At 41.7% G+C, this 27,886-nt stretch overlaps 3 protein-coding genes across 15 annotated transcripts in view; all 3 read left to right on the plus strand.

Moving 5' to 3' along the window:
* LOC135115745 (cytochrome c oxidase assembly protein COX16 homolog, mitochondrial-like) overlaps positions 1–1,398 on the plus strand; it is a 5,507-nt gene extending 4,109 nt beyond the window's left edge. For all 5 annotated transcript variants that reach the window (XM_064032702.1, XM_064032698.1, XM_064032701.1 and 2 more), the window contains 2 exons: positions 732–846; positions 986–1,398. In XM_064032702.1, the coding sequence (XP_063888772.1) occupies positions 732–846; positions 986–1,096 (226 nt within the window). In that variant the 3' untranslated portion in view covers positions 1,097–1,398. The remainder of the gene's footprint in view (positions 1–731; positions 847–985) is intronic.
* LOC135115734 (protein phosphatase 1 regulatory subunit 37-like) lies at positions 1,116–23,965 on the plus strand. 9 transcript variants are annotated; one of them, XM_064032686.1, is made up of 3 exons: positions 1,116–1,134; positions 12,062–12,166; positions 12,875–23,965. In XM_064032686.1, exon 3 carries the CDS (start codon positions 13,365–13,367, stop codon positions 17,151–17,153), a length of 3,789 nt encoding a protein of 1,262 aa, XP_063888756.1. In that variant the 5' UTR covers positions 1,116–1,134; positions 12,062–12,166; positions 12,875–13,364; the 3' UTR covers positions 17,154–23,965. The 9 variants fall into 9 exon arrangements, with proteins under 9 accessions (XP_063888756.1, XP_063888750.1, XP_063888755.1 ...); XM_064032680.1 differs by lacking the exon at positions 1,116–1,134 and adding an exon at positions 1,548–1,820; XM_064032685.1 differs by lacking the exon at positions 1,116–1,134 and adding an exon at positions 2,890–3,380.
* Positions 23,966–26,012: 2,047 nt separating this feature from the next.
* LOC135115737 (protein O-linked-mannose beta-1,2-N-acetylglucosaminyltransferase 1-like) overlaps positions 26,013–27,886 on the plus strand; it is an 18,286-nt gene continuing 16,412 nt past the window's right edge. Inside the window, exons 1-2 of the mRNA XM_064032690.1 lie at positions 26,013–26,194; positions 26,460–26,642. Of these exons, the coding sequence (XP_063888760.1) occupies positions 26,084–26,194; positions 26,460–26,642 (294 nt within the window). The 5' untranslated portion in view covers positions 26,013–26,083. The remainder of the gene's footprint in view (positions 26,195–26,459; positions 26,643–27,886) is intronic.

Genomic DNA, 27,886 nt, shown 5'->3' on the forward strand with positions numbered 1-27,886 from the left:
TAAGTGATTGAGCAGAGTGTGGAGTGTTATAATGGTTCAGCTTTTAGAGAGAGAATGGAAGTAGAGTGATTGGTGAAATTAACTTAATTGATATAAGAAATGTAAAGCCAATAATTTGTCCTGTATTAGGTGAGAAAATTTAACACAAAAGGAATTTCTCTGGAATGTTGAGAAATAAATAGAGAAAAGTTGTGATTGTACAAATGAAGATGCAGCCACAACATGATAGCCGTGCATTTGGTATGACAAGGTGATTGGTTTAGGCGCAGGGAAGGCGGGTCTCTTCAGGCGCTACACAGATAAACCAGTTGTGCTGTCAGACCGTTATGGACTTTGTAGGAATTCTTTACATCTGATCTGCATATCTTGTTTTGGTGATAAATGATCCCCTTTTTTTTTTTTGCCCTATAGGCCCAGAAGAAAAGATTTGAGAGAATATATTTGAATATATGCAGGCACAATGACACTCTGCCTCTTTTTAGTGATTCGTGCAGGTGTCCATAGAAACCTGTGTTTGATTTCTTGCTATTTTCCAGTAGTATTCACTAGCCAGAGTAAGGAGACATGCATGGGAATCTTTTAAAGCATCATATTAATCATACATACATACATTACCAAAAAAGGGGTGTAGCTAAGACAAGGCATGCAACTTTCACATTTACATTCATCAACACCATTCTCGTAATCTTAAAAAAAAATAGCAGTGTTAAAAAGGAATATCTTTGTTTCAGGTATGACTTCAGGACAAGGAGAACTATTTCCAAGGAAGATGCAGAAAAAGTGGGCATCAAAATGAAAGATGCAAAGGAGGTGACACTGGAATCAGAATATGAGAAGATTGCTCAGGTATGTCATACAGGTAGTAATCCCTTGTAGACAAGATGCTCGAGTCCAGTGTGTAAAAGGTGCTATGGACTACATAGTATAGTAAGACCAATACTAACAGTGTACTAGTGAACAATAATGTTTGTTTTCCATATCCCAGATCGACACAAGTAACTGGGAAAATGTGCGAGGTCCACGCCCTTGGGAGGAAGGGAACAAACTGTACGAGGAGGCTGTGGAGCGTGTCAAGAAGATGGAGGCAGGCAAATGAAGGCTGACAGGCACCTACACCACTGGTGCGAGTGTCAGGTAAATACTGCAGGTGTACTGCTGGCAGTCAGTGCTGTGGTTGTCAAGTGTAGCTCATTAAGTGCACTCCACTCATTTTAAATGTATATGGAAAGGTTTTATCATACTGGTGTTAATTCATTACATCTTGTTCCATAGTGTACCGGATTAACTTTTATCAAAGATATAACAAAACATATGAAGCAACTCCCTCCTGTGCTGCTGACGTGACAGTTCCCAAGGAGAATGCGTGTACATATCCAAGAAATAGATCAGATTCACTGATGGTGACTTTTATTTATCAGAACCTTGTGCAAAAAGAAAATGAGCCACCAATGGGTGACAAGTGATTGTTGCTGGACAAACTGTTTGCTGTGACTGCTGTGTGACTGAAACTGGAAAATGAGGGACAACAGTTGTCCTTTTGAGAAGTGATTAAATGTGTTGAAGACAGTAAAGGAAGTGGTGCAACACTATTACTTAATGTTCAGTCCGGCTTAGAGGTTACCAGAATGCAGCAGCAGAAGCAGAATATAGAAGCACCCCACGTGTCGTACAGTGTGACAGAGCTTGCTGCTGCTGTTTCCCTGCGGCGATGGAGCAACCTGAAAGTGAAGGTGATTGGTGTCCTGTGCACTGTGGATGAGGTCAAGAGAACAGTGGCTCTGCATGAAGTTGGGATCCCGCATAACCCTGTTTTGGTAATGGTGAGTAGGATTATTTTTCAGTTTTCTCCAAGTATGTAGCAGCACCAGAGATGTTAAGTCCTTTGTAGCCACATGCAGAATGTGTGTGTGTCTTTAGTATTGTCACTGGTAGTGGAATGTAAATACTGTAGTACAAGATTTTACCCTAGTGGTAGAAACATGGTCATTATTCAGTAAACCTGCGGCATTTATTTCTTTTGTGTTTATTATTTTCTTTTAATCTTAGATCATTTGATCTAATAATAGTATATTTAATATGATTTTTTCCTATAGAAACTATCAGTAAATCAGAGGACCTCAAATTGAGGGAATGCACAAAACATATTGGAGGTGAATGTTGCATGTTCATTGACTTGTGACCACAGTTTTAGTACAAGAGACAGCCTCATTAAGATGCCACACCCTCCCCTCCGCCATGTTGTCAGTATGCATGCCTGCAACTTCATGACTTTCAGCATGTAGTTGTCAAGGCTTCCTGAGAAGTGTGTCTGTTTTAGATCATACTTGTTACAGTAGCCTAAGCATTCACTCTGTGCTAGATTGTGCTAGACTGTCGCAAGGTTAGTTTGCATCCATGTATTGAGTCCCTGTTTAATTATTTAATGCTTGTTTAATTGTATGTACTCCTCCTCCTATTACTTTACTTTGCAATAACCACTAGAAAAGTATGTATGTATTATTCTTATTTATGCATTATTGTTAATTTCCTGATAAGCATTACTTAATCAGTATTTTGAATATTGTGATAATTCAGCATTGAAAAATATGTTGTAGGTGACAGTGATAAGAACAGAGGAAAGCTGCAACAAGCTAGTGAAAGAAGCTTATGATATTTTGTATTTGTGTTGCTGTATGTATATCTCATTCAATTTTACACTGAAAATTTTGACAGCAGCACCAAATCGTAGTATGGGAGTTACTGATTAATGTTTGATTAGCACCGCAGGAGCTGTTATCTTATCTGCACCAGGACTGGGTAGATGTATGGCCAGGTGTTCTTTTCACCTGCCCAGAGAGAGAGAGAGAGAGAGAGAGAGAGAGAGAGAGAGAGAGAGAGAGAGAGAGAAATCACTTAAAAGACTAACTATTTGAGCTCTCAGTCCAGTCTCATTAGCTTGTTGCGACCTTTTTGTATGTATGTATGTATGTATGACTCAAGTAGGCTGATGGAGAGAGAGAGAGAGAGAGAGAGAGAGAGAGAGAGAGAGAGAGAGAGAGAGAGAGAGAGAGAGGCATTGTACTTGAGACAGTGGTGGGTCTACTTTTGCGGGGTGGCTCCAACACACACGCACATACACACATACACGCGCGCCATTATCAGCAGAAGAGAGAAATACTGTGCGTGGTGCAGGTGGTGATGGGTGGGTGTTTGTGGATGAGAAGTGTTCGTTCATATCCGCCTTCCTTCCTGTGTTCATCAGTCCGGTACCGCGCTATCGTGCCTTCCTAGGAGCTCTGACAGGCATCCAAACAGTATATCCTCTGGCTACTCTTGCTGAAGGAGGATGGAACGAAGTGTAGTAATCTGCAGTGCATTCTCCCGTAGCCGTGTGGGAATGGGTGAGGTGTTTTCGTAAAGTTGACTGAGTTTTGTTGGCGCATATTAGGTTTATTTGCTTTGTTAAGGTGTTTGATGTTTGTTTGTTTTTACGGTGTATTATCACCTGTTATTGTGGTAGTGTTCAGGGTCTGAGTTGCAATCTTGTGGTTCTGCCTCATTATCTACCTTTATTTGTCAAGGTTTTCGGTGTTTGTGTGTGTGTGTGTAGAAAAATAGTTTACTTTCATTCTTATCGCTCCCAATTTCAACAGAGAGAGAGAGAGAGAGAGAGAGAGAGAGAGAGAGAGAGAGAGAGAGAGAGAGAGAGAGAGAGAGAGGGGGGGGGGCGTGTATCAAGTGAGGTGACGTCTATTGTGTTATCTGCAGAAGGGAGATGTTATCTGAGGTATCGGTCATGATAGATGAAGGAGAGGGGGTGATGGCGTGGGAAGGTTAAGGGGTGACTTCAGACGACCCACATTTCTCACACACCCACCCTTTAGCGCCCCTTCAGAGGCCCTACTACTGCTGCAGGGTGCGGGAGAAGGGGAGCTGTTGTGTAGGGGAAGATGTTATGAAGTATTTTATAACCAAACTGCAATATTTTTTTATTGTTCGTAAGGTATGCATGAATCGAGTTTAAACAGGTGTTGCAAGTTGTGTAACCTTGTGCGTATAGAAAGTATTGTTTTGGGATGTAAGCACGTATTTTTCAGGAGTGCTTTCGAAGGCAACACAAATTACTAGTCAGGCTCCCTTAAATGCTCTTCCCCAATGGGTCTCCTTCATTTTTATGTTATGTGATGCAGGATTCTTGGCCATCTATCATTAGAATCAAGAAGGCACCACAAAAAATAACAGTAACTTTCACAAGAGCCTGTTGAAATTAGGGTAGTAAAAAACCGAAGCGGTTGAGATTGCGGTCATAAACAAGTTCAGTTGGTTAAAGTCAGAAATAAATAAGTAGAAATAGTACTGCTTGGGAGGTGTTGTTTACCGTATAGCAATAGCAGCCACTGATAAGCCTGTGTTTTGGATGCTTGCTATTACGTGAAAGTGAAAAGAAGGAATTCCTTAATAGAGTCAATAAGTAGTGATGGTAATAATAATCTAACTATAAAACAGCCTTGATATTCCCGCAAGGACAAAGACAAGTGAATATCGAAACTCTTCCCTTCACACGAGACAAAATATCACAAGAATGCAGCGTTTCTTGGCTCGCACTCAGACAGAATATGATGTGATCGATCCTTGAAATCTGTGTTTACGCTTTTCTCCTTTAAACTTATGCTGGCGATGCTGGAGGGGAAGGCCTTGCTCTCTCTCTCTCTCTCTCTCTCTCTCTCTCTCTCTCTCTCTCTCTCTCTCTCTCTCTCTCTCTCTCTCTCTCTCTCGGGGGAAAGCGAAGGGCAGATCCGAGACATGACCCGTAGCTGTCATATTTATCAGACACCTTGGACCCGCATCACAGAATATGAATGGAAATATGCCAAGAGTGGGGAGGCATGAGGCTGGCTGGTTTAGATTATGATAAGTACAGTGTTAGATCTGTTTCAGCTACCACGTAGATTTTTCATCTTTTACTTACCCTGGGCCTGTAAATGTTATACAGTGGGGTGTGAGAGGATTAAGTTACGTTAGGGTTCGATCATGTTTGAGTATGTATGTGTGTGAGATATGTTCGATTAGCATGTGTTTATTCATATTTTTGGTACCCTGCAAATGTAACGTTACGAAATCAGGTGTGATAATACGAATAGATCAGGGTCAGGTTATGTCAGAGTTTGTAGATGTGCGAGATATGTTTGAGTATTGCGTGTTTATCTCATCATGTAGGGTAGTAAGCTAGGACAAGTAAATGTGTGAATTGTGTTGAACTATTACGTTTATTGCATCCTATAATTTGGTTATCCCGTCTGTGGTTAGTAATCTTATATATAATAACTCTCAGGGGCGTAAAAAAGCTAAATGCCTGATACCGTTCACGGCAAGTACGTAGTCTTTGTATGTGTTGGATCGTTGTGTTCATATTATTGCGTTTTGTTTCGTTGTTTTGTGATTGAACAGTGAAAAAAAAATAGTATCGGTTTGAAGAGAAAGTATTTATATGTGGGATATTAATCTTCCGTTGTGGTTGTGGTACTTAAGTTTATCAATAAACCAATCTATCTATTTAACGTATCTTTTAGGGAAAAGAATCAAGTATTTCTCAAGTAGTTAATTATCCCAGGTATCCATCCAGTATCTACCTGCTGAAGGGGAGAAAAAAATCAGTATATAATTCATAAGTATCTATAAATCCGTGAGAGAGAGAGAGAGAGAGAGAGAGAGAGAGAGAGAGAGAGAAAGTGTTAGGTAACAGAGGTCCTTCATAGCACAGGTAATTTACAGCCTCTCATTAGCCCCTCCCATGTGCACCTGAGAAGTGAACTGGCACTATCTTGCTCTTAAAGAAGAACCATTGTACATATGTAAAATATTCTTTTGAGTTTTTAGGAGTGATGCGTAGAAAATAACGATATTTAACTTTAAAAATAATAAGACAATAAAAATACTTTTATTAACATATATTTTTTATATCAATATTCTTTTCTACTTTTCATGATTTGATAATTTGTAATCGTATAGGAAACCTTTTAATCGCAATTTTTTTTTTTTTTTTGTACAGGTCCGGACCTTAGTTAAAAAGTAAAAAAAAAAAAAATCAATTCTTCTATTATTGATGATTTAATCATCTGTAATTATAGAAGAATCATATAAGTGGGATATGTTACTTAAGACATGAGGTGCGCCAGGGGAGAAATTAGGAGAAAGTAAACAGCGGCATCTGTGGCGTCATAATCGGCCTTGTCATGAACTGGTGGGAGGGTAAAGGTTCACAGGGGTGTGAAGTGTGAAGAGGAGCCATGCTACAACCCTTCAGTCATATCGTGAGTCTGAGAATATGAAAAAGAGCATACATAGCCGTGGTAGATAACAGGAAGTACTCTACTTGTGAAGTTTTATGTAGTATTTCACCGTGAAATTTTATTTATGATAGTTGTGTTGGCTAAAAAGGCGCGTTTAGTAACGATATGAATTAAGACGTGTTGCAAGGATGTGAATCACTAGGAAATGTGCTGCAAGGTTTTAGTGTGTTTCATGATGCTTTCATTTTTTTTTTTTTTTTTTACTAGTGGTTAAAATATTAATGATAACGGTATTAAGGGAGAAAATATGTTGATACTTTATAGTATTCCCCGTACTACTACTACTACTGTATTACAATGAAACCCCCTAGCCAGTTTAATTCTCACAGACATAATGGTGTAAAAAGACGGTTAGTAACAAGGAGAGAAAAAAAAAAAACTCTTTACGCATTAAATTTAATCCCTTTTACTGATAGTATTTTACTGTGAATCCTCTTGGCAGTACCATCTCAACTCTGCCAGACATTTCCGGTTGTGCAGTCAGCCAGCCAACCAGCCAGCCAGCGAGGCGACGAACTGGCTGACAGCTGGGGTAGTGCATTCTGATATATTCCCCTTAAATTTAGAGAAGACCGACGCTTTTCCCCTCGTGTACGTTCAATTCGTACATGTAGGCCATCAGTAATGTAACGCATCGAAAACCTGTCTTCGTGCGCAACAGTTGGCGCTTAAGGTCATCCGGCGTACGTGTCTCCGGAAAGAGTATTATTATTATTATTATCATTATTATTATTATTATTATTATTATTATTATTATTATTATTATCATTATTTTTTTATTGTTTTAATTAACATGTGAGGGATTAGGTTTCACGTGGTAACGCATTCATTTTTATTTAGTAGCGGTGTGGTATTAAAGCATGCATTGTTGTGAAGAAGCATATCAGCTCTCAAATCTTATGACAGACACGTCACGCCAGGTAATAAGAAACGTGGTAAAGATAACACTTTGTACTGTACCACCAGCAGTAACTTAACATCAGGAAGTTGCTGTTAAATGTCAACGCGTATATCATATTAATTATAAACAGCTGACTCGTAAGACAGTACGCTAGATAATAAACCTGTGCTATAATATCAGGAAGTCGCGATGTAAATATCAAAGCATTCATTAATTCAAGTGGTGGTGTATCATTTAGCTCAGAGACAAAACATCAGGTAACTTGTGAGGCGTCAGACAAATACAGCCCTTATATATTGAGTTCTGGGAGGGGTTTACACAGGGCAAGGAGGATGGGGACAGAAACACATGTTATTACGTCACCAAGTGTGTTGCCAAGGCTGGCTCTGGCTTGACGTAGATGATGTGGCTCGATTAAGGAGAGGCAGGCTGTCTATCAGGAATATTTTTGTCACCATTTCTTCTATCCTTACCGTTAGTCAGCTGCTTAGTTCATTCGTTTGTTGATTCGTGAATTGGTTAGTTAGCTGGGTTTGTTAGATGGATGGTTGGTTTAAAATGCATAATGTTTAAGTACATAGGAGAAATGGGATAAGTTTTAGAATATTTGGTGGAAGTAGAAATGCATTCATATGTTTCTAATTAAAAAAAAAAAGTTTATTTTAAGGCCATCATTACTAATACAGCATTATATTAGATAGATATCTATTTAACTGGATTATATCAGAGATTTCATGAAGACGTGCGTGGGTTGGTTTGACAAAGCGAAAGTTTTAAGGGGGAGGTGCCATGTAGTCTCATGTGCGCTTTGTGTGTGTGTATGTGTGTGTGTGTGTGTGTGACTGGCAGGTGTGGCGAGCAAGCTGAGGAACTGGCCCCCACATGTGCACGCTCAGTAACGTACACGAGCGGGTTGTGTACACAGTGAGCTCCAGCACGCACTCAAGGCCGCTGCATGGAAGGGGACCAAGGCAGGAATTGTGTGTTACGTTACGCTCGTGGTGTCCGCGGCGGCGTGGTCAAGTGTACGAGTGTATTGCCACGCCAGGGATAGACCTAGCCGTGACGCAGCCAGGAGGTGAGGCCTGCCGGGTGCTGGGACACTGTGAACTTTGTAACACGTAGTTCACCATAAGACGAGGCGACAAGGGTGGGGCGGGGTGAAGGGAGGCGTGGAGAAGTGTGTCAGAAAGCAAGGCCAACTCCCAGAACTTACAGTGGTAAATACAAGTGTGTGTGTGCGTGTGTGTGCGTGTGGGCTGGGAGGAATCATGTATTGCTACTTCCGTCACCGCCACCAGTACAGCGACTACTACGCGGCTGTGTTTTGATCACCTCAGAGAAAGGTCCACAGGCCCCACGCCACGGAGGCTCAATATTGATCACTTGAATAATAAAATAGTGCTGACGGAACGGATTCTGTGAGCTGCGGCCTAATTCCGGAGGCGTGAGTTGTCGCACTATTTCCATGAACTGTCTCATGAAGTACCAATGTTGTAGGAGGAAGACCAAGATGTCTCATGATGCATTGTGCTTTTTATTTGGTGTCTTACCTAATACTCCTTTCTTTGAAATAGTTTAAACCCAAATATATACTGACCGTGCAGTGTCGCGTCTCCATGGGCTTACCCAGAAGAGGTGCGTGTTAAGCTGATTATGCTGCTCACATTTTTTTTTCTGTAATCTCTGACCTCGCCCTATAGGACAACATGCTGTCTCGGTTATACTTCGTAAACCCTTATTGATAGTGCCCGTATGCTCCACACCAAGGCTTTGCCCTTACTAGACGTACTCGCACACCTGCTCAAACAGTATAGGTAATGCGTTTTGTGGGACAGTATACAACGCTAAGCTCTATCTTGCATGCTGGTTCAGGTGTTTTAGCCCTCTGAATTTCTGCATTCACGATGAAAGCTTGCGCGCTCTCAAGGTTACGGAGCGTTATGTGAAAGCCATAGATGCATGGGCCATATTCTCGTTTGGATCGTGCTCATCATCCTCGACATCGTTACGCCACGCTCCCTCCAGCGCCGGAGGTGTGAGTGTGAGCAGTGAATGGTGGTGTTGGGAGGCCCTCGGTGCTATTTCGTCATAACTGGTCCACTGGATCTCGATGAACAGAATTTTCTCCCAGAAAACGTCTTCACCACTCACGGCTCAGCGATGAATTGACCGTGATTGAGAATGGAGGTGTACGCGTATCGCCAACACACCCTTCCTGTTGCTCAGAGGTTTATTTGATTGTGAGCACGTGATTTTTGTTTTACCTGATAATATGTTTGCTCTGCGTCAGGTGGAGGTTTGGCAACACCGGTAAAGTTACCATGGCAACAGTGTAGCGAGTTGCCATCACATCATATTCCTGGGAAAGTCTTTAATAGTCATTTCTCCTATTCGCAGCTAAATAACTGCATGCGAGTAGTTTAGAGCGTCGGCTAATATTACCTAACGGTGCTGTTATGAAGGGTAAGGGGTAGGATTGGACGGCGAGTGCGTGAAAAATGTGTGGTGGGAGTGGGAGCGAGCCAAGGGACTGGGCGCTCGGCAGGTCGACAGCCAGCTTGGGAGTTTTCCAGCTAAACAGCTGATCACGAAAACAACCAAACAATAACAAATATTCGCCCAGCCCAGGAGGGGAGGCTAAGGAGGAGTGTCGCGAGGGAGCGCTGTGCAGGTACTGGCGGGGTTGGTGGGGCAGGTGAGTTAGGGGGAGGCGGAGAACCGGCCTTAAGGGAGCCTCGCTCATGTCGCCCTGAAATGCTTTGTGCGGCACTGCCACCGTCCCTCTCCCTCCACGCCAGGCTGGTCCATGCGTGGCCCTACCTTATCATCACCGCCCACCACCTTAACCTCTGCCTTTAAACTCACTGTAGTGCCGTGCGGTGTGTGCTGGGTAGTGGAGTGTGGGATGTGTGTGCCGTAATCGTGTAGCTTCATACCTGGCCATTTTTTCACCCCGGGTTGGTTGGCAGTGAGTAGGATGGCGCGGTGCGGCTGTGTACCTGCAGCCGCGGGACTATATTTACGGGCCAACCCAGGTATGGCCGCGCTAACCTGGTTATTCACCTCTTGGTCGATGCATGGGAGTTATGAGTACAGGTGTGGTGAAGTAGGGATGTTATTCCACAGTGCAAGTCAAAATATTTGGTATATGTAGTGTTGGTGCACATACCTCCCATATCTCACCATGCTGCCATGCTACCCACAGTATTCCACAGACAACATTTATTGCTCCTAGGTATTGATCATTTAGGGCAGGTGCTTCAGTTAATTCACTTAATTTTTTATTGTTTATCAGAAACTTCATGGCCAGGACTGTCTGGAAGTAATGAACTTACATGTGATATGCATGTGAAAAATATAGGTTTCTTATATTAAAGGTTTAAGGTTTTAAGTTTTAATTAGATATTTAACATTTATGACATCATAAGCAGATATCAATAAGAAGTATTTTAGTACTAATATCTCGCATGACTATGTGCATACATGATTTTATAAGAACGGAGTGCTTAATCATTGTAAATATTTACGAGTGTCAGTATCTATGACTTATTAAAATCCCAATCCTTTTTTTAATGACACCAGTGGTTTGTTAAATTATTTTAATTACTTTGTTAATTATACAAACATATTGAAACTTTGTACAGGAAATGGTAGAAGAAATAACACATACATCTTTGGTTTGGCATTTTGTACAGCAAGGGACAGGTGTTGAGGTCATGTGGTCTATTTCAGTTTCATGTTTGTATGGTCTTAAGGGGCTTAGTGGAAGCTGCACAGAGAATATTTATCACTATTAATCTCATAACTTAATGTGAAAGTTTATTATGTGCAATAAAAATATTAAACTTTGGGTCCATGAAACTCTCTACTTAACCTGCCACTTCTTACCTCCACCTATTGCCTGTGTGTGGCTAGAACTGTGTTGCTGCTTGTGTAACACTTTTCATGTAGTGTGCACAAAATATCTCTGCCATGGAAGGTGTTGGAAGCTGACACATGGAAGGGATAGCGTGAACCTGTCATTCATGTGCGTGGTTGTTGTGTGTGTGTGTTCGGATGTGGGTAACAGTGCATCACACTTTGGTGAGACATAAAACAAATGTGTGTTCTGTTGTGTAATGTGGCAAAACTTTGCTATGATTTTGCTAGATTGTGTGGTCATCAGATTCCTCTGGATTTGTCTTGTTCATTGAGTATTCAAGCACCAGCCATGAAGAAGAGCATTACATCCTTGCCAGGAGCAGCTGAGCACTCAAGAATGGTCTTATTTTTTATTTATTTTTTTATATTTATTTATTTTTTTCTATTGATGGATTTTTAAGACGTTCATTATTATGCTTGACCCAATAACAAGGAAGGGAAGGGAGAATGGTCTAGGACTGTCTAGGCCAACAGTCATCATTTTGACAAAAGCAGTGTGACTTGTAAGCAAATACATGTTTAGCTATCTGTATTATGTATGTATGAGAATAGACGCCCAAAAGCAGAAATAATTGGTTACAGGAAAGTGAACATCGCCCAGTGAATTGGTCTACATGATTGGTCACAATAACATTCTGTATTGTGTGGAATTAACTGACACCTTTTGTCTCCCACACAGTCTTTGTCACTCACTAACATCCAAGGTCATTCCAGTAGCCATGAGGCTTTAATAAGGTTTCTTTCTGGTGTGATGATCCTCTTCTGAAGTCCTCACTTTTCTTGCTTCCTTCCACTTTTATGCAACTTTAATTTTTCTTTGTGTATTCTTGTCAGTACTTTTGGACTGATTTAGATATATCTTACACCAGGACATGTTTTGAGAAAGCATCCACTCTGTATCTTTCAGGTAGACGTTGAGTCTGTGCAGGACTTCGAACATCTTGAAGGTTCCCTCGTAACTGTTTTTGGGGAACTTTGTATTCTTCATGACCACCCATGTGTGATGGCCACGGTGAGTACTGCAGTGCCCCAGCTGCTTTGATCTTGTGCACATTCAGGGCATCACTGGAAGGTGCTGATGTGGGCTGAACACAGGAGGAATGTGTATGGATTGGGCATAGGATTTCCATGGGTAAAATGAACTAAGGAAACCAACCAGTATGTGAAAATAGATGAAGTGCTACAAACATTTTAAAATTTATTGCTATTTACACTTTAGATTATTTTCTGCAATTATTTGATGTCTTCTTTCCAGGCAGTAAACTTGCAGAAATTTTATACATTTCCCTTTCATGGTGGTGAAGCAGATTTGTATGAATTAAAGTAACTCCTTTCCTTGCAGCAGGTAGACACTTATACTTGAATAGTGATGACTCAATGTATATGGTTATTTTTATTTGATTTATCTATTATTATTATTATTATTATTATTATTATTATTATTATTATTATTATTATTATTATTATTATTGTTATTATTATCATCATTGTTGTTGTTGTTGTTGTTGTTGTTGTTATCTTTTTTTTCTTAGATTAAAGCTATTAACATGTGTCAGAAATAATTTCTAATAGATCTTCTTTAATGCTAAAACTTTCATTACAGTTAACTAATATCCTTTATTTCATCAAGAAAACTTCAAAAATGTGTATATTTACATTTGGCAAGAGAGGGGAGTGTACAGTATGGAATGATTTTATCGCAACTCTCTTCCTCCCCCAGATTGTCCGGGATTGCAGAACTGTTAACCTTGATCAACACAACTCTGCTATGGAAAGCCTGAAAAAGTTGCAGCTACCCAAGTAGTGGATGTCAAGATCTGGTGGGTTTGTTACGGGTGTTAATTAGAAGTGTGGGTACTAAGCAGCATATAGGGGGTAAGTGACTAGTATCTCTCTTCCCATGCTTAGGGTAGCACATGGTAGGTGGACAAGTGGTGTGTGTTGTTGTGTGAAGGGACTTGTCAAGTTTGTCATGACAACCAGACGTGCATCAGGCTTTAGGAAATTAATTGCACCTTGGAAACGTCACATGTCAGGGCTTGAGATTCCACCTCATTGCTTGTATACCCCACAGTTCCCTCTTCAGTATGAACATCTGTCCATTTGCATAAACAAGATAAGAAGGCACAGCCACTTGACAGAGAATTGTGACCAGCTAGAACATTGCAGAGTCTTGCACTACAACGACCTTATGCCAACCTTGCAGCATTATGAGTGACACTAACAGAACTGAGTCCCTTGGCAATGCCCCTGTATGTGTGCATGATGATGCTTCAGTGTCACCCCAAGAAGGGTCCCAGGAGGGTCCTCAGAGCAAGCAAGCAGAGGTGACACAGAGCCCAGAGGCAGAGAAAACTTCTCTAGAAGCCACAGTACCTGAGGCTACAGGAAGTAAAATTTATTTGCATGACAAGTATCAATCTGTGGACAAAGGTGAAAGTGGCTTAGGAAAAAATGATTGTGATAGTAAGGAGAATAAGTTCAGTAAAACAGAGAACCTAGAAGGCTGTGTACAGTTTGATATTTCTTGTGAACTAGGAAGAGTTAGCACTGAGACTGCATTTAAAGATGTACAAAGTGAATTACCCTCAGCTGTATCTGAGGTTAAAAGTGATGTGAGCCAGGTACTTCACAGCTCCACACAGTTTTGTTTAGGTGCTACTGATCAGGATACCACTAGTGTTGATAATGGAAATCCTGAGGGCAATGTAATGCTGATGAAAAATGAGTCAGAAGCATCTGAACAAGTTTGTAATGTTGAGGATATAGTTGTACAAAAGTGTTCAAATGTTACAAGTCACCTTGAAAAGGATGACTTGCCTGTTTTTGATTCTGAGGCACATTATGTTAAGGTAGTCACAGATCCTCTTAGAGATGAGCCTGATAGATCAGATTGTGATAGTGGAAGAGATGCCCAATCCATGCACCATGGCGAGGCAGTGTCTTGTGAAATAGCCATGGATACTGGGCCTGATAGTAGTTTAGAAAAAGATGAAGTATTTATTCCCATTAGTTTGCATGATGAACTTAGTAAAAATATAGCCATAGAAGTGACTGAAGACTTCCTAAAAGAGAAGGTGGACTGTAAGAATACAGAGAGAACAAGAAAGGGAAACAGATTTGAAGTGAACAGAGTATTTTCTGTGCAGTCAAGACTGACTGAGGAATGTGAGTGTGATAAAGAAGAAGGTAGCAGTCATTTGTGTCATTCCAGCAATGAACACACTGAAAAGGCACAGCCACTCTCTGCGCCCTCCACACCTGTTCCCTCTGCCTCCACCACTGCCAGAAAAGCCCTTAGGTCTCAGGTATGCCGGGGCCGGAGGGTTTCCTTCCCTGAGGATGAGACCCACCTCATATCCAGCTACTTGGAGCCAGTCAATCCATGGCAACAAATGGGCGGCACAACAGTGGAGGAGATAGCAGCAGCATATCGGGCATCTTGTGACCGACACCGCACACAGCCACTGCCAGGGGTGCTGCAGCAGATCAAGGCCCTGCCCCTGGTGTTAGGGGGCCGGGTGGAGTGCCTCAGCCTGCGTTCCCAGCGGTTGGACAGCAGCCAATGTGAAGGCTTGGAGGAAATCTTCCGAAGAGTTCAGTTCAAAATATTAGATTTGGAAGGATGTTATTTAGATGATGACACTGCAATTCCCCTCTTTGACATGATTGAGTTTTATGACTCTGCTACCCAGTTGAACATTTCATGCAATGACAAAATTGGTTTCCGGGGCTGGCAGGCATGCTCCAGGATGTTGAAGAGAACCCCCTCTGTTGAGTATTTGGATGCCCGCAGCACCAACCTCAATGAGACCAACATGCCAATACTGGGCAGGGCACTAAGGCTTGGGTCCCGTCTCCACACACTGCATTTAGAGAGCTGCAACTTGACAGGTCGCCCACTCATCATACTAACAGCTGCACTTAGGCAAAATGAGTCATTAACAGAGCTCTACCTGGCAGACAACAGGCTTGGAGTCAATGACTGCATACAGCTTAGCAACTTGGTGCGAGCCAACAGCACACTCCTTCTGCTGGATCTTCGCAACAATAATGTACAGGATGCTGGGTGCAGCCATGTTTGTGAGGGCATTGCAGAGCAGCAGAAGCACCAGCAACAGCAACAGCAAGGGGAAGAGAATGGGGAAAAGACACGATGTCGAGGCCTGCGTTCCCTGGTGCTGTGGAACAACCACCTCACTCCGCAGTCTGCCCCACATCTGGCCAACATGTTAGCCACCACCAGGGCTCTGGAAACCCTCAACCTTGGACGTAACAATCTGACCAGCGAGGGGATTTTGCAGCTAAAAGAATCACTCCTGAGGAACCACGCTCTACTTCGTCTTGGCTTACAATCAGCCAGAATAGCTGACGAGGGTGCAGTGGCCCTGGCTGAGTACACTGTTGACAACAGGGTGATACAGCATGTTGACCTGCGAGATAATCCCATCCGTGTGGCTGGTCTTCTTGCTCTGGCCCATTCCCTCCGCCTCAATTCCACTGTTATTCAGATGGACATAGATTCTGATCCCAGAAGTGAGCCATCAGCAGAGCTGTCTGAACAGCATCTCTCCCTCCAGAAAGAAATTAAAGAAATCTGCCAGCGTAATCTTACCCAAAGTCACCTGAAAGCTGCGAGTCAAATGAAGAATGAAACTCCAGAAGGTGCTTCTTCCAAGCCTAACAAAGAGTGGGATGCAGAAGGAGGTGTCATCAGAAAGATTTCTCTTACTTGTGAGACAACTGTAGTATCATCCCAAGAGATTCGCACCACAGAAGTTGTTACTCGTGAGGAAGAGAAGCAGAGATATGTAAGCCCAGCTCCAAGTCCCTGTCCAAGTCCCTGTCCAAGCCCCTGCCCCAGTCCAGTCCCAAGTCCACTCAGGAACAACCGTTTCAAAGTGTTTAGAGTGGCAGAACCTTCAAAAAGTTCTCCAGATTTAATAGCAAGCACTAGCCAGCCCACTGCAGTATGTAGTGCAGTTCATGTTTCACAGTCTGGGAGGAGTCTGTCTGCAGGAGACCTCAGTCAGCCTCCTAAACAGAGTGGTGTGCGGCCCAACAGGTTTGGCATTGGTGGGCGCTTCACGGTGACACGTGTTGCAGAGCCATGTAGCTTGCCATCTAGTCAGGTGTCTAGCATGGCATCAAGCTTCACAAATACAAGCTCTGCACCTGGGCCAAAAATTGTCATATCTTCCCCTGTTAGAGTTGAGAGAGGGTTTAGTGTCGATGAAACAGTTTCAAAAGAAGCATCTGAGAAGTCTGGAGAAAAGCAAGGAAACAAGGATGCAAGTCCAGCTGTAGACTTTAAGGCAACAAAGCTTCCAGAGAGTGCAGCACAGTTTGGCAAAGCTAGATGTCAGTCTGACAGTGATACTGTTATGGAAGGTGCCAACCTCAAAAAATGTTTGCCAGAGAGCCAAAGGCCAGAATTAATGTCCCAAAGATCATTGACTGTGTTTAAGAGTAATACTGAATGTCAAAAAATTGACAAAGACTGTGATTCTCCAAATCTGAGTGAGCTGACTGACAGTGGATTCCTCGACGAAGGAAACTGTGGCAGAAGCAGTGGCAGTGTGTCACCATTACCCAGCACGGGCAGTCCTCGCACAGTTCATGAAGGGGACAGAGACTCCCTGCTAAGCTCATCAGTGGACAGCACCAACCAGGAGGATACAGGCCTGGGGCTCCCTATGGAGGAGTCAGAGCCAGCTATTCCAGTCTCACCATGCAATATTCAGCAGTTTGATATCAGCTCAATTCATGAGCCCCCAAAGAGAGCTCCTTTGGCTGCCATGGAGAATGGAAGCTTTGATTCTGACAGTGAGGACAGTGAGCTAATGACACAGTCATCTGATTCCACCCACAGTGATGAGGTGCGTATCACCACAGAGCAGATCGAGCCAAGACAGGCCTGGGGTTCCAAGCCAGAACAGCCTCAGGTGGGCATAGCCTCAGAAGCAGTAATTGCCCCAGGGGTCACTGAGTCGGGCTAGAACAGCCAACCATTTTATACACTGAGAGTAGAGTGGTTGGGCACATCAAAACAAGAAGACTGGTCACCCAACAAGTTAACTACAGACTGGCAACATTTTCCAATATTGTGATAGTAAATATAAATGCTTTGTAACATTTATGTTTATTTGGTCATCATGCTTTACCTCAATCAATCTCAGTTGTAAAGATCAAAATCAAGGATCTATTGTAAAGATATGATTTAAATGCTTTCATGATATTACTTATTTGTTAATTATTTCCAACATTTAATAGACAAAATGATGTAAACTTGAATTACCCTTGAATAATTTGGGATTGTGCAGTAGTGTAGATGTCCTGAGTCAAAAATGCCCATTCATATGGTTTAGGATGAAAGTGAAGAGTAGAAAGCCATAAATATTGTACCCTTAATTTCTTTCCATGTGTTTTTGTTCAGTTCTCATTGCTAGTTTTCAGGCATAAAATTCAATAGAATTAGAAATCCATATTTAATTCATGTAAATTTACATCTATATATCATTGAAGTGTATTGTTACAAGATCCTTGTCATCACTGTGCCACACACATGGGATCCTTTAGCTGGTCTCAATATCAACATGAAAGGGAGTTCTCCACAGAATACTAAAAGAAATAACATACTTTGGGCACTTTGTTAGTCATATTTTTACTGAAAACCAAGGCTGTGTGACCCTACTTTTTATTTTAGTATAGCTTTCTTACACAAATGGCATGCCTTTTTGATATTCTTTTACTGAAACCTTTATCTAAGACTGAATTTTGATGATAATACAAAATTAGTGCAGTTTATGTTGCAGTTGGTTCAGGCAAATTGCATGTGAAGCAAAGAGTGATGTCATGTAACAAGAGACAGTAACTGTCACTAGCCATTACCTTGAGTTTGTCTGGCATCCACCCAAGTGAGGAGGGATACAGAGATGGTGCTTATTTCCCACTGCTTCACATTGTTCCGCTGCATCACCCAACAACTCTTGAGATGCTCAACAGTGAGTCATACATTTGTGCTCTTGTTCAGTGCCAGTCATAATTCTTTCACTTGAATCTTCCAGCATGGGAATTTGTAAGACTGAAGTCTTGCACCATCATTTGTGGCAGTACAAATTTGCAAGAGCAAGCCAGATCCCCAGACTTGTTGTCACTTTTACAGTAGTAATGAGTAATGTGTAATGTGTGGCCTCAGTGCCAACAGCAGCAGACACTACAGCCCTTTTTTTTTTTTTTTTATGAGTATAGCTATGGGGAACAGTACTTGACAGTACATGCTGTTGATTTTCAATAAGTAATAGCAATTATAATACAGTAAAATTTGTTGACTGCTAAGCTTTAGGAATGCTGAAATCTCAGTATAAGCTGCTGGGATAGAGATTAATAATTTAGTTGTGCTGTGAATTAAACTTTTTTTGTCTGTCATTTTTTACAACAATGAGGCCAAATTTATAGATAAAACTAATGTTATCAGTGTGAGACAGTTGACAACCTATTGTAGGAGAAAAGATTTACATAAAAAAAAAAAACACTATAAAATTTTTTTCTTCATTAGGCAGAGCATATGTTGATTTGTTGCTGAGACTTGCTCTTCTTATTAAAAATTAATACGTTCCCTGTGAGTGGTGTCAGAACTGCACAATCTGTTATTTTTTCCTGAAGGCACATGCCACTTGTTTTATTAAAATGATAAGTTTGAAGAAGGATGTTGATACAGCATTGACAATTAATAAATTTTGTAATGCATGAGCTGTAAAAAGAAAATTGTATCATACATTGCAAAAGTGATAAGTAACAGTTAATATTTGCTGATCAAGAGTGTCAGTGATGTATCTCTTGCAGCACATGCTTTCAAAATTATGTATGCCTTTCTGTCCATCAAGTTAGACTGCTATCTGTGTGTTTAATGACTGATTCAAGACTTATCTTGGAATGGTAAATTGAAAAGTAAGCTTGATGATGAGCCTTATATAACTTGTAGAACTGCCCTAGACTTTGCTGGCAAAATTTGAAATTTAGTTTGGGACATCCCCACATAGTATGCTGGTGAGACACACTGGATCCCATGTGACAATGCTTCAGTGAGAATTGTTGAACTATCTTTAGAAGGTGCAGCTGTTAGTGGTGCATGAAAAGAAGAGCAATTCAGACTTCTGTGGCCCCCTCTTTTTATTTCTTTTTCGTTAATTATTAGTCGTGCTCACATTGGTTTCATTAGAATACACTCAGTAGAAATATCTGCACCCCTTGATGTGTGGAGTCTGAGTGGCATTGAATGTGGCTTCTCGATAGATAGGTCACCTTTTAGTTAAATTACCGAAGGCACATTGTGAGTGTCATGACACACATCACACAATCAGATCTAGCAGTCCTCCCTGCAGATTAAGTTTGGGGGCAAAGATGGTATATTCAGCTAAGTGTAGGTGATGCCACAAGGTGAGTGCAGTACCTGATGTGGTCAGTCACTGCCCCTCACCCAGTGTTTACTGGGATCCCAGGGATACCACACAACACAGGGACCTGGTTTGTTTACATTTTGGTGCTAATTGTTAAATAGTTAGTTCACTACAGTTTATTTTTCCCTTTAAAAGATGTGCTTTGTCTAGTTTTGAGGGTGCATACTGAATACATGTAAGTGTTATGAGGTTGCAGTGTTGATAATGAGAGTAAGCTTATGATCAACTAATGTAAAGAGCAGTGAGTTTAAATATATATATATATATATATATATATATATATATATATATATATATATATATATATATATATATATATATATATATATATGGATGCAGTGATTATTGTTGTCTGCCATTGCTTTCTTCACTGCTAGAGGTACAAATTTATGAGAGGGGTTGGTGAGTCATGCACATTAAAGGAGCTACTGGCTTTTATCATCTATTCTAATCATTATAAACTTCATGAATGCATTGTTTTTCCCATTTTTATGTGTATTTTTAAACCTTTGATTACTGAGTTGAAATGTTTTGTATTTTCATACTTTGGAGCACTACCTGGCATGATGAGACCATGTAAAACCGAGGTATTTTATGAATGTCTTAACTGCAGTAAATGTCAAATTGCAGAAGAATATTTTCTTATTTTCTTGCAAGTGTTGTAATACTGTATATGTTAAGAGGGTTGTGTTTGCCAAATGTAGACACCCCCAGTCGCTCATATTGTAATACCTGTTAACTCAGAGATATCCTTCATTATATAACTGCCTTTGCCACCAAACAGTAAAGTTTATTGTACATAAGGAAACCTTTGTGACAACAACACTTATTTTGATCCAGTTTGTTAAACCTATATTCTCTATCAAAGTCCCAGGACCTGTATAACCTGTCATCTGAAACTTAAAGTGTTCAGAGAAGGATCAGAATTGGTGTTGAGAGAAAGCACTGACAAATGTGCTGATATAGAGGGCCTAGTGCTTTGACCACACTGAGCCCCACCCTCCCCATACCAGCCATCACACCAGTCCCCCTCCCCCATCAGCCTGCACCACCACCTCAGCAACTAGTGCACTCTTCCTCCTTGAAAGATAGGAAATGAGGATAAAAGCTGAAAGAAATGTATAATGGTGATTTATTTTATTTAAGATACTTATGTGACTGTAACATATGTAATCCTAGCAGGGTTTGTGTGGATGAAGCCTTTTTGTAGTGTTGATGAAACAATGCTTATGAATAGGATGAAAGTTGCAGAAAACCGTGTCAGGTCGTACAGAGTGCAATCTGCCACCTCCAGCTGTTTCTCCACACTCCCTCAGATGTAGCAGCATAGAAACGTACTATATTGATTAAGCCCGTTGTTAATATTGTTGTTGATAATCTTTTATGTCCTACTAAAAAAAAACAATATATACAAGGTAGTAGTGTACTTGTTTTATAAGACTTAGTGGCATGTGTTAAGGACTCTTGTCTGCTTGAGAATGGACCTGTTATGTGAGGCAGCGTGGCATGGGGCTTTGTTGTACCTGCTGGGTGGTGGGCCTTGCCTCCCTCAGCTGGTGTGGCGTGTGGCATGCTGGTCCTCGGTGGATGCCATGATACGTGTTTCAGCTCAGTGTTCTGTCATCTGTCCCGCCTGTTATGCCGAGGATGATGTAACGTTGTGAATGTGAGGGATATGCATTGAATGGCAGCGTTGTTGTTGTTATTGTTGTTTGGGCCTTGTGAGCAGTAAATGTTGCAGTGGTTCTTGCAGCCCTAGTGCAAGGAAATTTTCAAGATATGGTAAGAGCTGAGTGTTTTCTTTTATCATAATATATAAGCATGCTCAGCTAATTTGTTCTTCACATACAATAATGACAATTATAACAGTGTTGTTATTCATTAAGTATGAACTATTTGATTCACTGAATGCAGTCTCCATTTCTGTGCTTCTTAACTCTTTGTGTCAAGAAATTTGAATAAGCTTTAGTGTTGTATTGAGTTTTTAATGAAGGATACTTACAAAACTTTCATAGTATGCCATACATAAAGATGAGTATGGATTTCATTGTATGATTTTTGGGTATTTTAACTGAGCATAAGCATATTTTTTAATGTTTTTAAAGGGTATTACAGAAGACAGTAATGTTAAGACTTCAAAGCCTGAGTCATTAGAGTCGTTGGTCATCGGCCATCAGTCTCTTCATTGCACTCCTTGCTGGTACTGACAGTTCTGCAAGCCACACAAAGGACTCTGGCTCTTGGGTCTTAAGACTCTCAGGATTAACTATATAGACTTTCATTGATCCTCCCCAGTCCTCCCCTTAAAGTAATCTGTCTTGCCAAACAGCAGGTTTTGAACAAAGTAGATGGGTACTTAATTTGTAAGACTTCTCTGGATTTTGTATGTACTTAGGTTATGGATTGCCATGAGAATGTGAATTGTGAATGGGTGTTGAGCTGTGTGAGCGTGTCAGAAGTGCTGAGAGTCCCACCCCAGAACATGAGGAGCTGGACCCCTCATCTGGGTGTTTGTATTTCAAGGCCTCAAAGTTGCTGCGTATATCATGTGTACATAAACCTCCACCACCCATGAGAACATATATTTTAACTGCTATGATCACCATCCCCAGTTCATAACCATTGTCACCATTATCATGAGTGTGTCACCCCCACATCTTCATCCCAATCCACATCCCCCACCCAGCCAGTGCAATTGTAATAGATGGCCATTCTCAGGAGGACTTCCAAGATCTGTTATCTCAGGATCCACAGCAGCACGTAGTGATGTCATAGCCTCAAATGGGACACATAGTGGATCTGGAATTCCACCTGTATTAGGCAAGAATGGGACTTGAATGTTATCCCTTTGGCAGCAGAGATACTTTTGCAGATGACTTGTGTAGATACAGCTTTACTTGCCTTCCAGTGATGGATGAAGGCAAGGAAAGGCTGCTGAAGGGAAATTGTGGATAGGCATGTTCAGAACTTGATGGTGTTGGATTGTACATTATTGCCCTCAGAGGAATGTCTGGTAGGTACCCTGTGTGTTTCAGTTCATAATCCCACATTTGTACCCGGTGCCCAGCCATATCATTCATTCACAGCTCCCCAAGTTGACTTTCTTTAGTCTTTCACCCCTCACAAACAAACAAGGACCCATTTTGATACCTTAGCTGAGTATGATAGTAGTCGTCGTCATCCCATTACTGCTTGAGGCTGGACCGTCACATCCAGACAGTAGGTACCTGATTGTCATGTAGCGTAATCTCGCCTCGCCACCCACCCACCACCACACTAAGCAGGACATGGTACACTGTGACAAATCCGGTAAACCCTAAAACAACCATATTGACTTATTTTATGCATTAGATTTCCCCCTTTTCCCCGTGCATTTATCATCAGAGTGCAAGGGTCATGTTTACAAGATTTATAAAAGTTTATGTATTTGTGTGTGGGTTTCCAGAGAGATTGCTGGTGATGTGTGTTGCAGTTACTTACATAAGATTGTGTTGAGAGCAACCATTCTATTATTATTATTATTATTATTATTATTATATTTATTTTTTTATTAATTCATTTATTTATTTATTTATTTTTTATGATGTTGAATGTGTGATAGGATGAGAGAGAGAGAGAGTCCTCCCAAGTCCATCCATTGCCCTGTTCCTTCCCCGCGCCAGGGAGCAGCCCGGCATAATAATACTACTAAACTAATACTAGTAATACTTTAAGTGTACAGCAGCCTGCTGGGGGATCGTCGGCACAAGTGGCCCGCTAATGGAAGATCCTGTTTCCATTTTTGTGGCTTTATGATTTATAAAAGACATGGTTTTTACAATAAGATGTATAATATTTATATATGTATTTATTTCTCTATAGGGTATACATACATAACACATGATGCTAACGCTGCTATATTTTCATTAGATGCTATTTATTGTTGTATAGCGTGAAAGGGAAGGAGACTTGTGATATCCCGAAATATGAGCAGGTGCGGTAAATATTACATATATACACACCCTACTGTTCTGCAGGCGGTGGTGTCATGACGCTGGGGGAAGGTCGCGATACGTGCTACGAGAAAAACTATGAGTCACGAGGCGGTTCACAGGAGGAGGAGGAGGCGGCGGTAGTGGTGGCGGTGGTGGTGGTGCAGTATAGTGTAGGGATGGTGTAAACACTTCGTAAACCCTCTACAGTATATCGAAATTTTTGTGCGTCCTCCTCAAGACTGGCACACTGGTATTGTGGGAGGAAAGCAAGTGTGTCTCGTCAGGTTATAGGAGAGGGAGGCGTTCTGCAGGTCACTGGAGGAGGGTGGTGGGAGGAGTCCGTGAACCATCCTGCTGAACAATAAACTGCCCACGTTATGCTGTTCATTCATTACCCTTATGATCGCCAGGCCAAGCTAGCACACTGCCTGCATGCTTAAAATATCAGGGTGGATATTGGAAATGCTAATTACATCGTGACCGGGCGTAAGTTTCATCCGCATCTAGTTTCGTCTGGCATTTTTTTTTTCTCTCGTTAACTTGCTTCCTATTTTATTTATCTTACGATGGACAGCCAAGCGCGCTTTGTGGTTATGTGTTTAGTATACAAGGATGGTGGTTGTGAAGTGACCTGTACGATGGATGTAAGTTTCATTTGTAACAGTTTTCTGATTCATTTTGGCCTTTACTAGGCGTTATTCCGCTGCTTCATTAACCTGCTTTGCGTTATGCTGTTTGAAAAGCAGTCAGTGCTCATAAGCTGCTGCTCGCTATTAGGAGTAATGGTTGTGATCGATTATTCGCACCCATAGTTGCAATCAAGGAAAAGCGCAGCGCTACATGAGCACAGTATTTGCCTTCCTTTTCCTCTTGCGGTGTTGTACTTGCCACGTATGAGCTGAGGTTGTGCTGCCTCACTCCTGCCTGTCTGTCACCAATGGTCAGTGCATCAAAGGAGTGGTGGGAACACAAGTTGTAATTATGCCTCGTGCCGTTCCATAAGCATCCCGCGGTGCGCCTCAGCATCCCAACTGTCGCCGCCTGCAGGAATCTGATGGCCTGGCGGCGCCGGGGACATCGATCCATTAATCTTCAGGGCTCTCCGGTTCCGTGTGCTAAGTGTTAACAGAGAGAGAGAGAAGCGCTAGTCAAGAGGTAGGTATTAATAAAACGGAGAAAGAAGAAAAAGAATACCTGGTTATACAATAATTTTCTGTTATATATTTGCCTTTATATTCAATCAATCATCAAAACGTCAATGCCAACGTGAGAACATGAGGTTGAGGTGGTCATGGTGGTGCTGGGTGATGTGGTGGGCGGCAGGGGGCGTGGCTCCCCGGGGGGCTGCGGCGGCTGCCACACACCCGGTGCTTGCAAGCCTGCGGGACGAACCTGCCTCCCCCAGACCCTCGCTCAGGTGGGTCACTGTCCTGCTCGTTGTTGTTGTTGTTGTTGTTCATAATCACTTTCTTTTTCTGCTACTAGTGCTTCAATTATTTTGTTTACTTATTGTTAGCATTATTATTATTTTTGTATTTTTATTTATTTTTAATTATCTTTTTTTTTTTTTTTTATTTTATTTCATTTTTTTAGTAATTACTGGTGTTACTGATTCAACTACTGCTATTGGTGCTTCAATATGCAGAACAGTGCTGACATTTGGAGCCAGCATGAGGCGCGGCGATGTGGAAGCAGCGATCATTGTACTGCTCGGTTGTTTTACGCAGGGGGAGGAGAGTGTTGCATTTATATGTGATACTTCCCTGCTAAGAAATATTCTGGTTGTGCGTCAGGTCCCAGCTGAGGAAGGCGGCCACGGACCCAAGGGGGCGAGCTGTAGTGCAGATTGACAGTTTGCTGTGCACCAACGAGCTGGCCCTCGGCGACGTCCTGGAGGAGCGGAGGGGTGAGGTTTGCTTGTACAGACTCTGGTGTGCTTTGGGTGAGGACACATGAACATCAGAAACCGCAGCTATTATTAATGTGTTAGGTTACCTTAGATTATGCAACATGACTTACCTAACCTATCCTATCTTGACCCACGCCTAGAATACCTGGCGTGACTGATATTCATGTGATTCCTTTGTTGTCCTACGTCACTACTCTGCATAGGTAATTGCGTATCACATTAGCAGGTCACATTCCTGGTTAAGACTCCAAGTAAGCGGAAAAACCATTATGTTATTATATCACCACAAACTTCTATGCACGTCCTTTCCCATTCACATATTACAAGACATAAAAAGGAGGCCGTCCCTCCCTGGTGAAGAGATTCAGTGCAAAGCTTAGAATTTCCTTTGTCTATAATCCTTGATCCTGTCGTGTTTTGAAATACCACATTTTCATGTCCCCTCTCAAAACAGACAGCCTGCTAGCAATGGAAATAATAATAAAACAAATAAAGATATTACAGATATAAGTTTACCTGGCAGTTTTAAGAATTATAAGACCTGCTACACTAGCTTTGCTGTAGCGACGCTCGCTTCCTCGGCAGCTATGCGTCGGGTGCGGCGGTTGTTGCGGGGACGGCCGCTGCCCGCCACCCACCTCCGCCTCAGCTTTGACGTCCGGTGGGACTCCGCCGCGGCATTCCTGCAGGGCGTCCCAGTGAGTGGATCCCAGCACTTGTGTATCCCTGATGAAATAATGTACTGTAACTATCAGGAACCTGCCTTCGTAATTGCGGCGTGATATTATTATTATTTTTTTTGGAATTGATTAATTATCCTTGCTCCTTGACTGCTAGGATCACAAAGCAGTTACTATGTTTTTACCCATACATATCCACCATTTTCTTTTGTTCAGTTATTTTCCTCATCTTTTCGAACGCACATATACTCAGCAGCTCCTTCTCTAAGTTTTCTTTTCTCAGGTGAGGCTGTATGGCGCGGAACAGGAACGGTGGCTCGGAGAACTGGTGAGCGTGGCGGTGGTACACCAGGCCACAGGTCGCCTGCTGCGGCAGTACAACCACCCAACACAGGCACACGCCCGCCCCTTACAAGCCTTCCTTGACTCACTCCAGCCCGGCCGCGTCTTGCTCCTTGCTGGATCGGTAAAGAGTGAGGGAAGGGAAGGGAAGGGAGAAGGGAACACACACACACACACACACACACACACACACACACACATATATATATATATATATATATATATATATATATATATATATATATATATATATATATATATATATATATATATATATATATATATATATATATATATATATATATATATATATATATATATATATATATATATATATATATATATATTAGTAACTGTAATATTACAAGCTATAAGGCACTTAGAGAGCCACACAATTATATAAAACATGACAAAAAATTTCCGTAGACTTAACGAAATACGACAAGCTTCCTCCGTAGAGTTATGCCGCGAGGAAAATCTGAGGGAGTTTGGTGGAAAATTCTAGATCTCTATACATGTGCAGATTCGTCAAGAAATTTAATCACTTATTCCTTGTCCCAATTCAACCTCCTCTCACATTCACCTCAATTCATATGGACGGACGTGCAAACAAATATGGACACAATGCTTCTGTGCAACTCAAGCCATTGCAGACAAGTAATTGAATTACTTGTATTCCTTGTCTACCTAGAACATACTCCCCTGACGCGGTACTCATTCAATCATGATACTACCATTCCGCTCACACTGTCAATGTCCGCTGACCATACTCATCTCCTATTTCCTGATTACCTTATCATACTGGACCATATTCTGAAACATTTCTGCCCGCACCGCGACTACTTTCAAGGGGCCCTATTTTAAGGTTTCTAAGGGTGCTTTTAGGATTGTAGTTACATTTAACAAGATTTCTACATTATTAACAAGCGAAACATCTTGAGAACCCGACTAATCATCTCTGTGGCCTTGGAAAACAGTCTTGGTAGTGAGAAAGCAAAGCGTTTCTACACACAGGTCATTAGCACAATGTACTCCTCAGCCTTCCCATTCTTCCCAAGTCTTCCACACTTCCCACATCTGCATGGACCACCTTCTTGGCACCTCTTACCACCACCAACGTCGTCACTCGTCACTCCCATTACTCCCTGTCGCCACCCACTGCCCCTTACTGCCATACGAGTACCTCTGCCCTCACTGCCATTCATCACTCCCTCATCACCAGCCACCGCACGTCATGTCTGGCCACCCATGAATCTGTAAGCTTATACGCTCGAACACGAATCAAATTTCTATCTACACGATGTTTGCCATAACCACGTAGTAGAACATTTTAAACTTTTATTTTTACCCGCATCATTCTCTCAAATA

Source organism: Scylla paramamosain, chromosome 29 (assembly GCF_035594125.1).
Source record: "Scylla paramamosain isolate STU-SP2022 chromosome 29, ASM3559412v1, whole genome shotgun sequence".
Classification (NCBI taxonomy): Eukaryota; Metazoa; Arthropoda; class Malacostraca; order Decapoda; family Portunidae; genus Scylla; species Scylla paramamosain.